The sequence below is a fragment of the Corticium candelabrum genome, chromosome 4 (genome assembly GCF_963422355.1).
Source record: "Corticium candelabrum chromosome 4, ooCorCand1.1, whole genome shotgun sequence".
Classification (NCBI taxonomy): domain Eukaryota; kingdom Metazoa; phylum Porifera; class Homoscleromorpha; order Homosclerophorida; family Plakinidae; genus Corticium; species Corticium candelabrum.
The window spans coordinates 8,994,182-9,009,517 of record NC_085088.1 but is presented as its reverse complement, the minus strand read 5'-3'; the positions used below and the strand labels follow the sequence as shown (position 1 = coordinate 9,009,517).

Below are 15,336 nucleotides of genomic sequence, written 5' to 3'. Positions count from 1 at the left end.
ATACGTCGCGAACAGTCCAAAGCAAATGTTTCTACAAGGTGGCTCAGTCTTGCAACGGCGGTGGAACGTACCCTGAAACTGTATGAGGGTCTTCGCTCATATTTTCTTTCAGAAGAGGAATCCCCACGCTTCAAACGACTTTCGCTGCTCTTCAGTCGACCAGTTACGGAAGTGTACCTCCTATTCTACCATGCAGTACTTCCAGTGTTTACGCGCTTTAACTTGTTGCTGCAGCGGGAAGACCCGTGTATCCATATCCTGCACAGCCAGTGCGTTGAGTTACTTCGCAAGCTTCTTTCCAAATTTGTGAAGGTCGCAGTAATCAATGAGGCTACCCATTTAGCAGAAATTGACTATCACACGAAGGAAAATCAATTGACTGATGACACACTCTTTATTGGCCTTACCACCAAACAGAGATTAGAAAAGTTAAAAAGAGAAGGAGAAATGTCATCTTCAGTCGAAAAGAAGTTTTTGATGGTGTACGTCAGTACTACGAAGCGGCTACAAAGTATATCTTTGACAAATTTCCTTTGAACGATGATACCCTTAATTACGCATGCTCAATTTGTGGAGTTTCACAACAGAATGAATGCTCATTTTACCGACGTAGAATACTTTGCCGATCGTTACAGCACAGTTCTGCAGCTTACTTCCGAACAGTGCAATGCACTGTTTGATGAGTTTGTAGATTACCAACTCCTAGAATCAACAGATATTTCAGACGACACATGGAAAGCTGCCAATGTCCAAGTCGAAGAAGGAGAGATGCAAGCTGTACGTCCGGATGCTACATGGAATTTCTTGGCCAGCATGACGTCTACAGATGGCTGTCGACCAAGGTTTCCTAACCTGGCAAGGGTAGCAAAACTTGTTCTTGTTCTTCCCCATTCTAATGCTGGGGAAGAAGGCTATTTAGTCTCGTTCGTTTGAATAAGACTAGCTACAGATCCGCTGTGTCTTTGGATGGTACTCTATCAAGCATTATGACAGTGAAAACTCATCTTTCCGACTCGTCTACTAAGTTTGACCCACCCAAGGAGTTGCTGGAAAAAGCGAAGAAGGCCACAAAACAATACAATCTAGAACATCGCAACTAGTTGCGAGAATGTCCATACTTGTTTAGTTTATCTAAGCTCTCTTGTAATATTAGGCAGTAGTACAAGTTCTGTATTTAATATACTTAATTAATTAATTGGCGTTGGTATACCTAACTCACTTTGTGTGGGCAGTAATTGGTTGTACATTTGACATGAATTTGTTGCACTTAATTAACTAAGTGTATTTTCAATTAATAAAGGTTTCTACTCCAGCGGGTCATGCAAATATTTAAATTTTGATAATTAGATATATTATCTAACGCATATTACGATAACCTTTATTGATATTAATGCTATTGTGGGCGTGGCAAAAATTTATCTCCCGCATTCTTTCTGCAAACTCACGCATTTTGATTTGGCTAGGTGGCATGTCTGCGCAACTTGTCATCGAAGTGTGGAGCAGCCAGTGGTGGACAGCTGACGACGACAAGCATCTTCTAGTAGACTTCCGCCTACAGCTGTTGTCTGGATCCTATCGAATATTGCTTTCAGGTCGTGAAAGCGTATATCAAACGTAGCCTCAGCCAACATGCATGGCGCTGTCGTGCCTACGGAAGATCAGACTCTATCAGCAGCTAGACAGCAACTGCGTTACACATCGTACCGATGGAGCCACCCAGCGATAGCGCCCGCTTGTTGCCTGAATTCTGTTTAACATGTTGTGACGGTGAAGGCTCCTAGGCTGGAAGACATGTAGATTATTTTAGTTTGTGTAACTGGTACGTAGTTTACAGTATCTACATGTGTGCAGGTAAACAGACCGTTGCGCAATACTATGTAGTGTTATGTAATTACCATTATTCCTAGATGTCAATGCATAGGATAGATGTACAGTAGTCTTACCTGAAGGTGACTCCATTGCAACCAAGGAAGGTTTGCTAAATCGTGACGATCAAGAAGTACGCAGCCACAACGTTCGTTTGGTTGGCTCGAGAGTAACGTTACAAATGATTAGTGCGTAGAGACAGCTGGTACAGTCAGACCTCGTGATTCTGACCACGTTGGTCTGGCTGAGGGTGTCAGATTATCCGATAATCAGCCATCAAACCTCGTTATCTAAGTTGTCGGACTAATATGCTGATAAAACTCATAATGACATGTGGTTACTTAAAATACAAATCAATTCTACGTTGCAGTTTACTATGCAAAGATAGGACAGCACGTGTCTCATCCTTGAAAGATAGGAAATCTTTGTTCCATAAAGGTTGTTAAACAACTTAGGCTGTGTCTCCACTTGTTGCCCTTTAAACATGTTTAACATTAAACATGTTTAAACTCTAAACATGTTTAGTAGACAGCGTCTCCACGTGTCCATTTATTCCGGGCTATTAAAAGAATTATCCGGGACTTTGTTGTACCGCACGAATTCGTTTCTTGTGCACCAGACAGTCGGAGATCGTCTTCTTGTCGTCTGAAGAACAATCACAGACACAAGTCTCTGTCTTCGCCAAAATGGCTCTCTCCTGACACTCTGCATCAGTCTAAGCACTCTCTGACATTGCCTAGTTTTGTCTTCTTCCAATAGTCTCCAAAGAAAGAGAAAGAACAGCGTGAAAGAACTAACATCCACCGTTTTGGAACGCGTGTTTATATCACGCGACTGTTAAACCTAAACCACTTTCGTTAGACTACCTCTGAAACTTTTTTAGCAAAAGCTGTTTAGGTTTAGAGTTAAACAGGTTTAACGCCAGTGGGGACGCATTATTCTTAAACATGTTTAGACTTAAACAGGTTGTAAACATGTTTAGGCCCTAGTGGAGACGCGCCCTAAGTTAAAGTATGAACTGCAACAAGTGCATCAGACAAGGTGACAGCAGGTGGTGGATTACTGTCATCATCTTCATCTTCATCTCTCGTCCATATCTGTAGCAGTAACCAATTCCACAGTTTCCTCATCAGTCAGGGAGTAGTCTGTTTCAGCATCTGAGTCAACACTAACGAAGCCACTGGCTGACATCTGATTGGGTAGACTTCGGATTTTCTTGCTTGTAAATACAGATTTGGCGATTCTGCTCTCCACAGATCCACGCGTCTCCGCTTGACAGCCATGCGTGCAACACGTGCAATGCAAATATGATATTGCGCATGCGTATGTCGGATTAGCTAGCGATATTTTGTGTCATAGTCGGAATCCGAGTGTCGGACAAATGAGACTAAATCCAATACAAAGTGATCCATGTAAATTGGTTTCACGTACATCTGTGTCAGAAAGTGCGGGTGTCGGATTATCGAGTGTCGGAATAACAAGGTCTGACTGTCTAGCGATGAATGATAGTATTTCAGCAGATGCTCAACCGCAGACTATGTAAGTTATTTTAGTTCGTCATGCATATTAGGCGCAACAGATAATTGAACGCCTGAATCGGATAATTGGACGCCGGATTCGGATAATTGGACGCCGGATTCGGATAATTGAACGCAAAATACTATAGTAGGTACCATAGCCCTCCTAGATCACTAGTTCTACGAGAAAACCATCCGCGAGTGTAACGAGTCCTACTCACCTGTTGCACAAAGCAGGTATCATAAGCTGCAATGCCGGAGTCACGGATTCTGTAGACACAGCATGAAGAAAACTGCGCACGAGTAGTAAGCTGGTCACGTGAACCAGCAGTCACAGACTGATAACAACTACACTTTCTTCTATGCGTAGGAGCAAATTTGAAATAATTACCATTACTTCTAAACACACCCAACAAAAGATATGATAAATTATTCAGATACTGAGAAAGAAAGGTGGTCTTAGCCTGCAAAGAATAGCTTCGGAGTACCAGACTACCCAGCGCGAGCCAAACTCCAAGGCTAACAAAAGGGGGGTTGCAACCCCCACAACCACTACCCTAGATCCGCCACTGCACACACACACACACACACACACACACACACACACACGCACGCACCACATATGCACACACGCACCACATACGCACACACGCACCACATACGCACACACACACACGCGCGCACACACGCACCACATACGCACACACACACGCGCGCGCACACACGCACCACATACGCACGCGCTCACACACACACCACATACGCGCGCACGCACACACACACACACACACACACACACACACACACACACACACACACACAAACACACACACACACACACCACATACGCACACACATGCACACACACACACACACACACACACACACACACACACACCACATACGCACACACACGCACACACACACACACACACACACACACACACACACACTCGTAGCTCTGAAGCAAGCTTCATTTACTGCTATTAATTATAACGAATGTGCATGTGTTTTAAATATCTGCATCTAGATGAAGAAGACAAGGTGCATGTGGAATAGGTAATATTAAAGAATCTTTGTGAAGAATTTGATATCAAAATTTAGGGAATTAAGTTAAGAGGAGACCTTGGACTGTACTGGAATGGAATCTGGCACAGAGATCATCTGACACTATGACGCTGCATGTAGCATCAAAGCAAATTTTGCAGTGCCAGAGCAGCGTCAAGACTGTAGAAAGCTCTAGATCTGGCACGCCCTTAACTGATTATCATGCACAGTATAGATATGGTAACTTGTCAATCTGTCATATCAAAAAACAACTGACTTCTGTATACTGGTCAAGCATATCTAGAAGGTTTGGTTTTGAGATGCAAACTGTGGCTGTCACAGTCTGTGACACCAAGCGCTTCCACACACAGGGTTAGCTTGGGTTAACTTAGGGTTGGACTGGGATTAAACAAGGGTTAAGCTAACCCTGGCTCCGAGTAGGGTTAAACCAGGTTAAAGTGGAGCTAAGCAAAGACACGCTCTAATGTACGCAAAAACACGCCCAACGTACAAATGGCTTCTCCTTCTTGTTCTGCTATCGCCATTACTGCTTTCCTATTCTCAAGCAGAAACTTCAAGCTATCAATGTATTCCCTCTACTATAGATCTTCTGCATTTAATTACCTATGTTCTATGTGTGAACGCAAGTTGGCTGGAGTAGGGTTATCGTAACTCTACCCAAGCTATCCTAACCTGAGTTAACCCTGTTCGAGAAAGCGCTCCCTGAGGCTGCTGGTACACCTGCAGAACCAGCACAACTTCTCAGCCTTCAGATTCCATTAGTACAGTTACAGTATATTTTCTGTTGTGTCCAGTAGAAGTACAGTTAGACTATGCCACTGCAATGGACTAATGCGCGTTCCAACTGCTTACACCCACTTTAGACAAACGATCATTAGTACACTGTTTCCACAAAATCATTAGTAAACAGTTTTGAAATGTGTTTAAAAGAAAATTAAGAGTTAAAGTACAGATGAAAAACGTAAACACAATCAAAGTTTCTATTGCATCCAACCATTCATTACCAAGTTGATGTGACGTCTACTATACAATACTGAGTCAGTCGCTCAAGATCTATTGCTTCAAGTTCACGTCTGAGCCTGATATTAGACTGAACTGCCTAGTATTTCTGCATAGTTACCTGGAAAGAGGCCAGTCATGCCTCCCTCCATCACTCCCTCCCACCAGCCATCATCATTCAAACGAATAACATAAATAATTGTTCCTTCTTGAAAAGATAACTCATCATCACGATCCTTTGTGTAAGGGTAGATAGTCTCAACTGCACAGCACAAGACAAAGTCCATTGACAGCGTCATATTAATCATTTGGAATGTCATGCATGTACAATTTGCCACACACACACACACACACACACACACACACACACACACACACACACACACACACACACACACACACACACACACACACACACACACACCTGGAACCTGAAATTCCACCAATACCCACTATGGACGGCTTGTGACAGGTCAATGTTCAACAATATCAGGTCTCGTTGTATGGTATCTATCAACCCACCTATTCTTTGGACCATGCTGAACAGTTGCCCTTTGAGGTCAAAAAACTGCATTGCTCTTCCAAAAGAGAAGGTTCTATCACTGGTCTTAGCCGACCTATCAAACATTGGCAAGGACTTTCCCAAAATTACTGAGTAATGATATCCCACAATACCCGACGGTCATTCTTAGTAGTATATAGAGTATCGGTTCTGGCACAATTCTAGTCTGCACTACTTTCTTGTGCCCATTTTCGTACCAGCGCTAGTATTTCTTGAATCTGTGTTAGTAATTCCCTGAGTTACAGATGCTTCTACCCTATCTATTTCAATCTTCCACCCACTGTCCGTCCGTGAGTATAAGGTATGGATTACAATTGTCTATCTAGTATCTTCCCTTGTTGAGGGTGCATACCTCCACTTGGCACCTGAAACGCATCAAGACAAGCGAAGGCAAAGCGATAATGAAACACTACCATCACTCTAGAAAGGCTATGTTTATAATATGATGTGGATCGTCGGACGTCGGTTCAGGAGATGTCATTCCTGGCATACACCAATTCATCGTGGGTTCCTCTTTGATCTCCTCTTCCTGCTTGGGTGATGTTTCCTCCACATTCATAGGAGGTCTCAGATCACGCAATGAGGAGTCGAGCGCTTCATCACCGAGTCTATCATGCTCATGTAGTTGTAAGAGGTATTTCAGTATCTCCCATGCCAGAACGCACAATACATAGTCGAGTGCCGTGCAACTGATATGCTTCTGGTCATACAGTTGTAAGAGGTATGTGAGCTCCTTAGTGGGTGAATTCAGAAAGAGCAATGCACTGTCGAGTGCCACAGCACTATTATACCCTTGGTCGTACAAGGACAACAGATATTTGAGCTCCTCCATACCTATATAAACGGTTACATAAAAATGTTGCACTTTATTAGAGAAATGAAACCTATAGATAGAAGATGTTGTGTATGTGCAAAGCAGACGCTTGGTACGGCATCGGCACTTGCCGCAAACCTAGAGAAGTTATCCGGGGTCCTCATTGCCCATCCACTACGACGATGAGTGTTGGTATTGCGCCCTCCATCCTCTACCAAAATGCGTGGGATGTGGTTGCTTCTACAACATACATGTCTGAAAGCAGGGTCAAATACTCACTATGTCAAAAACTCCAAATACAACATCAAATACCACATCAACAAACAAACAATTAGAACGCTTCGATCTCCCTGAAGATCAGAAGAGGACGGTCGCGATGAGAATCTGACAAATAGAGAAAATATGGTATAGTCTCTACAAAAGAAAACTCATCAAAGTGGATTATGTTCTATCCGAGATATTCACGCGAATTGGGCATTCAGATCAAACTCACAATCCCAACAATGTGCACCCATCCGCGAAAAAACTCTGAACTAAACTACGAGAAACAATGAGGTTTTATCAAAGCTCTTATCCAAGGGTGGTTAAGAATACAACAGAAGACAAACAAAAGTAATACATACCTTAGACTCACAGATGGGAGACAGTGTGTGGAAGAGTAAGTAGATAGAGTAGAAGCATCTGTAACGCAGGGAATTTACAGAAGTGCGCCAGAACCGGTACTCTATATACCACTACTCTTTTTCAATACTAAAATCAGAACCAAATCTTTTCATTCTTGAAGAACCAGTCTCCCAGATCAATTGAATAATCTCAATTAGCCAGTCAACAAGTTAATTCAGGTGGCCCAGCTTTGAGAAACTCTGCTGCTAATCTGTCTTGATCAGTTGCCTTACCATTCTTCAACTTTCTAATGGCCTCTATAATTTCTTCATCATTGAGTGGAGTGCCAGGAACCGAACAAGGAGAAACACCCGTGTCCAAACTCACTGGGTGTGTCACATTCAACACTGACACAAAGTGGCGTTTCCAACGACGTAATTGATCTTCAGTTGCCAACAATTTGTGACCGTGTTCATCTAGGATTACATCAGGGGGCTGCACAGACACCTTATCAAACTTCCTGAGTTTCCTAAAGAATTCGCCATGCTTGTGTTGTTTACAATCACTTTCTAAATTTCTCATTTCCCAATTTAGTGACTCCTGTTTGTCCTTTCTTACAGTATTTCTTACCATTATTGCAATTCAGTATATTTAGTACTTGATTCTTGTTCATCCTGAGAACGCATTCATCGTTTCTTATCAATGAAATCCAAAGTTTGCCCAGAAATCCAATTGTTCTTTGCCCTTGCTACAAGATGTTCTCTTGCTGAATCCGTAACTGTTTTGCAAAATTCCGACCATTGTCTTCAGCAGTGTCACTAGATCTTCGTAAAAAATTCAGGAACTATACTAGCCCTGTATTCATTTAAGGATTTTGGGTCTTCCCGGACGTCTCTCCTTACAATATTAGCTTGATTTGTCACATTTGCCTTTAGCAGTTTCAATACCAGCTTGCTGACGACTAACTTGTGATCACTTCCAAATGTAGGCCTCGTTTTACTCTGCAGTCATAAACCATAGACCTCACACAAAGTTTGACCAAAATGAAATCTTTCACACTTGGATGCAACTGACCGGTCACTGGGAGAATACCAGGTGGCAGTATGGATGTGTTTGTGCTGAAAGAGAGTCTTTATAACTATCAACACATTTCTCTTTCAATAACAAATGAGAGAGAAACATTCAGCGAGCAGTCTAGCGTTTGCTACAGAGAATGTTCCTCTTTCTCTTGCTGCTGATTGAGTAAAAGGTTACAATCCCGGATGTAAAATATGAACATCCTGTATTTGCACACGCCAAACAGTGCTTCTCTTCAGATATTAATACAACAAAGCAGCCGTAGTAATAAATCCTGCTTGAAAAAAGTTAGATGGAAAAACAGTTCTAGCAACACCATGGCCATTTTACTTTAGAGAGGAACCACTGAGAGCAAGAAGGCAGATCTTCTGAATATATTCACATTCACATTCGGCATTCTTGATATATCCGTAGCAGTCATTATAAACGCATTGATGATTCGCTCACAGTTTGCAGAGCATAATCAACCAGGAAGCAGAGAGAGGGCGCATGGGCATTGCACATCACAGAAACATAGCTCTTTCTCGTTTACGAAAGCAGTGATAACGGAGTCGGAGTAACTTATACTGATCGATTTGTCTTCGTAAGATCTACTCAAACAAGTTAGGCCACAAGAAGAAAACTAGTTGTTTGACAGGTGTGCGACCAATACCATTTTTTATTTTATTCTGATCTGACTGTGCATGTGCTTGTAGTAACTGCTGTAATGAAAGAACATATTATTTCTGCCATATCTACTTATGTAAAGCAGTGAAAGGGGTTAGCAAATCACGATTGTTCTAATAGGTCTCGCTAAACTAAAAAAATCTCTCGTACACGTGTACGCATATACATAAATTATCCAGCATCCAGGCAGCATCCAGGTACTAACAGAACAAGTCTATCTAAGACTACGCGGACAATGATGTATTGCTGCGAAGACATGCACTGTTCAGTGCTTCTGTCAGTTAGTGTAAGCGTGCGGTTTTAAGATCATTGTCCCTAGTCGGTTAGTGCAGTGCTGCTCTGCATAAACTTTCTCCTCACGCACGCTCCACGAGTTTTAGCACATGCTTTTTGTTCCACTAGCAAGGAGAAGGACTGGTAACATATTATTTAATTACCTTCACAATTAGACGGTTATTAGCAATTGTTGTCATCACCCAAGGTGCAAGCTGATTAGTGTTGTGTGCTGTGGGCATCCTGACAATGACGTCTTCTCCAGCCAGAATTGACAGAGATGTCTCTAGCTGCTCAGTACAAAGTGAATGGTAGCCAATAAACGACAGGAGCGCGTATAAGGTGCATTCACTACTGCTAGATAGTAAAGCTACAATATTCATAAAGCGAGGTTTTCGCTCGCCGCAACAAAAACGATCTACTTTGTAACCCTAATTTCTGAACATTCCCTACAAAGAGCATAAAGCTTCTGTGTTTTTGGTGTTCGTTGGCAACATACACTCTCGTGAGATTAATTACTCGACACCATACTATCAGTGCAGGTGGCAACAATTTACAGGATCGGTTTCTAATAATTACTAAACTAATGAAATAAATGGTCACATGACATAATATGTTACCAGTCCTTCTCCTCGCTAGTGGAACAAAAATCATGTGCTAAAACACGTACTGGGTACGAGTCTACATGAACTCTACAAAGTTTATTTGTTGATGTACCTTATGATGAAGATACCGCTTCTCATTTGCCTATTAGTGGTGCGGACAACGTTTGCTTGGAAGAAGAACTACTTAGTCAACAAATGTCAGCCATAGTGAGTGCTGGAGCTCACTCTTCACGATCGAAAGAAACAGGCCAGTGGTGCCCTTTGGACACAACAATTGCTGACATTCAAGAGCACATTGGCAAGGCTGTTCTGTCAATTTCATGATTGAGCTTCTAAAAACGTTAAAATTTGTTCACTGGTAACCCATATGTTACATAATATTTATATTAATACTAATAATTGTAAAAATAAAAATAAAAATAAAAATAAAAATAAAATGCACGCACACACGGATTTCTGTAGCCTCGAACTTCCAGACCAGAGAGTGCGCGGAGCACAAGAATTCTAGTCTGGACCACAACTGTACTAAAATGATTTCGGAAATAGCCTTCTAAGCCAATCAATGTCTTAGAGAACCAGAACGTCGCTCGTAAATTCTGATTGGTTTAGCAGTAATTGGTTATGCTAAGTGCACCAATGCTAATTATGTGCATGTGAAATCCTCCTGGGCACTAAGTGCACGCCAGAAGTGCACGCCAAAGTCGTGAATAGAAATGCTGGTGCACACACAAGTCTTAGTTTTAGTTTCAGCTTCAATTCTTCAATCTCTTCAAGCTTGCGGTGACAGCAGCTGCACAGCAACGTACTATCATCTTTGACAGCTTGTCAAGCGGTAGTCTTGCTAGTCGAGCGGTTAGACTACTGTCTGTTCCCCATAAGTGTGAACTTTGAAAATCTTCAATATCTTCGCTGCTTTTTGGACTTCTGCGATGATCTCGGTATTGTTAGAAACCGCTAGGTCTGGCATTTCTGTTTATCAAATTATCAAAAAACCTTCAATGGAAGGATAATTCTTTTGCATATCAAAGATAAATGGATGGAGCAATGGTTATTATCCCATTATCTTGTAAGACCAATGGATCAGCAACTGGAACCATTTAAGATAATTGGTGTAAAATGGTCCAACTGGAGCATCTCTTAGTGCTCTAATGAGCACACCCGGTGTGACCTCTACTTCATTACTCACTTCCAAGTTCACACTTACGAGGAATTAGACAGTAGCTAACGCTCTGCCACAGAATCAAAGAGTTGTTGTTTCATGTCGTCCACTAAGATACCACCCCAAACACGGCAGACGACTCTTCTTCATTCGTGAGATCTCATGGCATTTACAAATGATATGTTTGTGTAACGCAAAAAGCACAGTATCTTTCCATCTCATTATTGAATTAGGTAAAATGACCCCACGCTGTTAGACTGCCATATAGCATCTCTTTTTGATAAGTGCTTCCGAAATCATTTTAGTATCGTTTTGGTCCAGACTAGAGTTCACGCACTTCGTGCGCTCCCTGGTCTAAAAGTGAGGCCAGGATTTCTGAGCCAAATTTCCTGTCACACTAATTTTCTTCTTGTGGTCTTAAGTTCATTCTTGTTGGACTTCCCACACCTCTATCTGTCATAACATCCACCCACATAACCCTATCTGAGATTGGGCCAAAACACATCAATGATTTCGTAGCATCAAGTTGCACAATCAAACCAACACCTCTTGCAGCAACGTCAGCCATTCCAGAAAAATACAGATTGTAACCTGACTGATTGTCCAACTCCATACAGCCGCAACCAGGCAAGTGAGTTTCAGTAATACTGTAGCACATAAAGGAATTTGAGCTGCTGCTAATTCTTGGGCAAGAAGATTGGGTTGAGATACACCTTGTAACGTCCCAACATTCCATAGACCAATCCATAAATTGGGTTTCTCTTCCAGAACTTGTTTCTGACATTCTTCCTTTTATGACAAAATCGAGACACATGAACTGCATTTACTGAATGCTGCTGAGAAGTTGGCATGCAGATTTTCACGGCAATATTTAGAGAGCTGTGAAATCGTCTCAGATGGTTTCTCATAGAGTTGGCTGATGATAACTCACTTTGACAAACAGCTACTGGACATTGTACTGGTTGACCATTAGTTGAAATTATTGCAAGATGCACTGACTTCCAACTTGTTGAGATGACATGATCAGTTGGAGGTTGCATGACAACCCCTTGATCCCCGAATTGCCTCTAGATCTTCAGAGTCCAGTACTATTCCTGGTGTCACTGGCTCTTTTCCTAGCATCACCCCTATTTCTGCCACACGCAAGGGAATGCGCTCTGTTCTGTAAGTAGTAGCATATACACAGTCACTCAGGTGACCAGCTTGCTAAACTAGCGCATCCTAGCCTCACACCATCCTCACTTTGCCAAGGCTGAAGTTAGCATGTATTTCCTCCCCCGAGGGCAGGAACCTACCAGAAATACAAGGTCCCATGGGGTACCCTTTTGAAGGGTTCTATGACACACACACCCACCCACCCACTGACACACACCTACTGACACACACACCCACTGACACACCCACCTACACCCACCCACACACACACCTACACCCACCCACACCTACACCCACCCACACCTACACCCACCCACACCTACACCCACCCACACCTACACCCACCCACACCTACACCCACCCACACCTACACCCACCCACACCTACACCCACCCACACCTACACCCACCCACACCTACACCCACCCACACCTACACCCACCCACACCTACACCCACCCACACCTACACCCACCCACACCTACACCCACCCACACCTACCCACACACACCTACACCCACCCACACCTACCCACCCACACCCACCCACACCCACCCACACCCACCCACACACCCACCCACACCCACCCACACCCCCACCCAACCCACCCACCCACACCCACCCACACACCCACCCACACACCCACCCACACCCACCCACACCCACACCCACCCACACACCCACCCACCTACACCCGCCCACACACCCACCTACACCCGCCCACACACCCACCTACACCCGCCCACACACCAACCTCCACCCATACACCAACCTACACCCACCCACACACCAACCTAACCCACCCACACACCCACCTACACCCACACACCTACACCCACCCACACACCCACCCACACACCCACCTACACCCACCCACACACCCACCTACACCCACACACACACCCACCTACACCCACCCACACACACACACACCTACACCCACACACACACCCACCTACACTCACCCACACACCTACCTACACCTACACACCTACCTACACCCACCCATACATCCACCTACACCCAAACACACACCCACCTACACCCAAACACACACCCACCTACACCCACCTACACCCACCAACACCCACCCACACCCACCTACACCCACCCACCTACACCCACCCACCTACACCCACCTACACCCACCCACACACACACCCACCTACACCTACCCACACACCCACCTACACCCACCCACACACCCACCTACATCCACACACCTACACCCACACACCTACCCCACCCACACACCTACCCCACCCACACACCTACCCCACCCACACACCTACCCCACCCACACACCTACCCCAGCCACACACCTACCCCAGCCACACACCTACCCCAGCCACACACCTACCCCAGCCACACACCTACCCCACCCACTCACCCACCTACCCCACCCACTCACCCACCTACCCCACACACACACCTACACCCACCCACCCACACACACACACACACACACACACACACACACACACACACACACACACACACACACACACACACAAGTGGGTGAGAAACATGCTTAACTACGTAAAAGTCTTAAATGCACCAAAGAGACTTACTAATAACAGCAGTACTGTAAATGCCTGACAGATTGTCAAACTTGTACAACAGATAGCAAAAACTGAAGTTTAGCATACCTTTGTGAATGTACTCCTTTGGTGCCCATGACAGTTCCCTTGGTTCATTGCTGCCTGAGTCCGCCACTGTTGAAAAATCTTCTCGATGTTTGTCTTCTCTACTTTCTTCCACTGGCTCAACTTGAATGGATTTTCTTTCCTTTGCTTTTGGTGGCTTGGTGCTGACAGGAGGGGCTACCTTAATCGCTCCATTATTTACAGCTGCTGTTCCATCTGGTTCTTGCCCTTGCTGCTGAGCTGCCATTCTCTGTTGTCTCTTACGGGCAAGCTCTGCAACCATTACAGCAGGATTCACAGGGTCAGGTTCTACTTTTGGCTTCGGTTGAGGTTTGACCTCCACAGGTTTGGAAGTACTCCCTGGTAAAGGAGGTGGTGGGGGAGGAGGAATACTTCCCAAAGGAGGCGGTGGAGGAGCAAGGTCAGAACCAGTACGTGGAGTAGCAGCAACAGTTGGTGGTGGTGGTGGTGGTGGTGGTGGTGGTGGAGTACCAACAGCTGAAGCAACAACAGGTGGAGCAGGTGCACCTGCAAAAGAGCATAGTCAGGAACTACTTAAGATAAGCATGCACAAACTTCCTTAGCTACACTGACAATCTTCTAACTAAGATATAACAACTTCAGGTTTGCCAAAACTTGCTATCACTTGAATTCTACGATGAGAACATGTTCAGATATTTTGCATTGTGTTAATAAGTTAACCACACATTCATTTAGCTAAGATATAACAACTTCAGGTTTGCCAAAACTTGCTATCACTTGAATTCTACGATGAGAACATGTTCAGATATTTTGCATTGTGTTAATAAGTTAACCACACATTCATTTAGCGATATATCAACTCTTTGATTCTACCAATGCATTTTGAAGCTGAAACTCCAGATATAACATGTGATGGAACAATATGTGTATTCACATATTGATTCCAAACCTACGCTGAATTCACGCTATCCGTTTACTAAACAAAAACAAATAAGAAATAAAAGTGGAGTTTGGAAATAACTGCTTTACCAAGTATATAATACAATTATGCTCTCTTGCCCACGCCGACTAAATCTTGATTTTGTAGGCTAAATATGTTTCTGGTCATCTATAATATCATTTCCCAACACATGAAGCTGAAAGCAAGTTTAGTAACTTCATTCTAGATTTTTGTCTAGGTTTCTTTATACACAAACCAACACCTGGTGTGCGAAATAATATTTTGGGATGGTTGCAACAACTAATTTCAAGCACTCACCTATCAAACAATTAAGTCACCGAATGTGGTCTAACATCAAGCCAACATCTCATGATTAAATGTCCTTACAAAAAATTGACTACATTCA

The 15,336-nt window shown here is 43.7% G+C and overlaps 1 protein-coding gene across 1 annotated transcript; it reads right to left on the bottom strand.

The window, feature by feature from the left end:
* Positions 1–5,309: 5,309 nt before the first annotated feature.
* LOC134179052 (abl interactor 2-like) lies at positions 5,310–14,701 on the bottom strand. The gene is made up of 2 exons (XM_062645956.1): positions 14,012–14,701; positions 5,310–5,712 (listed from the first exon to the last, which is right to left on the bottom strand). The coding sequence occupies exons 1-2, from the start codon at positions 14,289–14,291 to the stop codon at positions 5,537–5,539; spliced, it is 456 nt and encodes a 151-aa protein (XP_062501940.1). The 5' UTR covers positions 14,292–14,701; the 3' UTR covers positions 5,310–5,536.
* Positions 14,702–15,336: the final 635 nt, after the last annotated feature.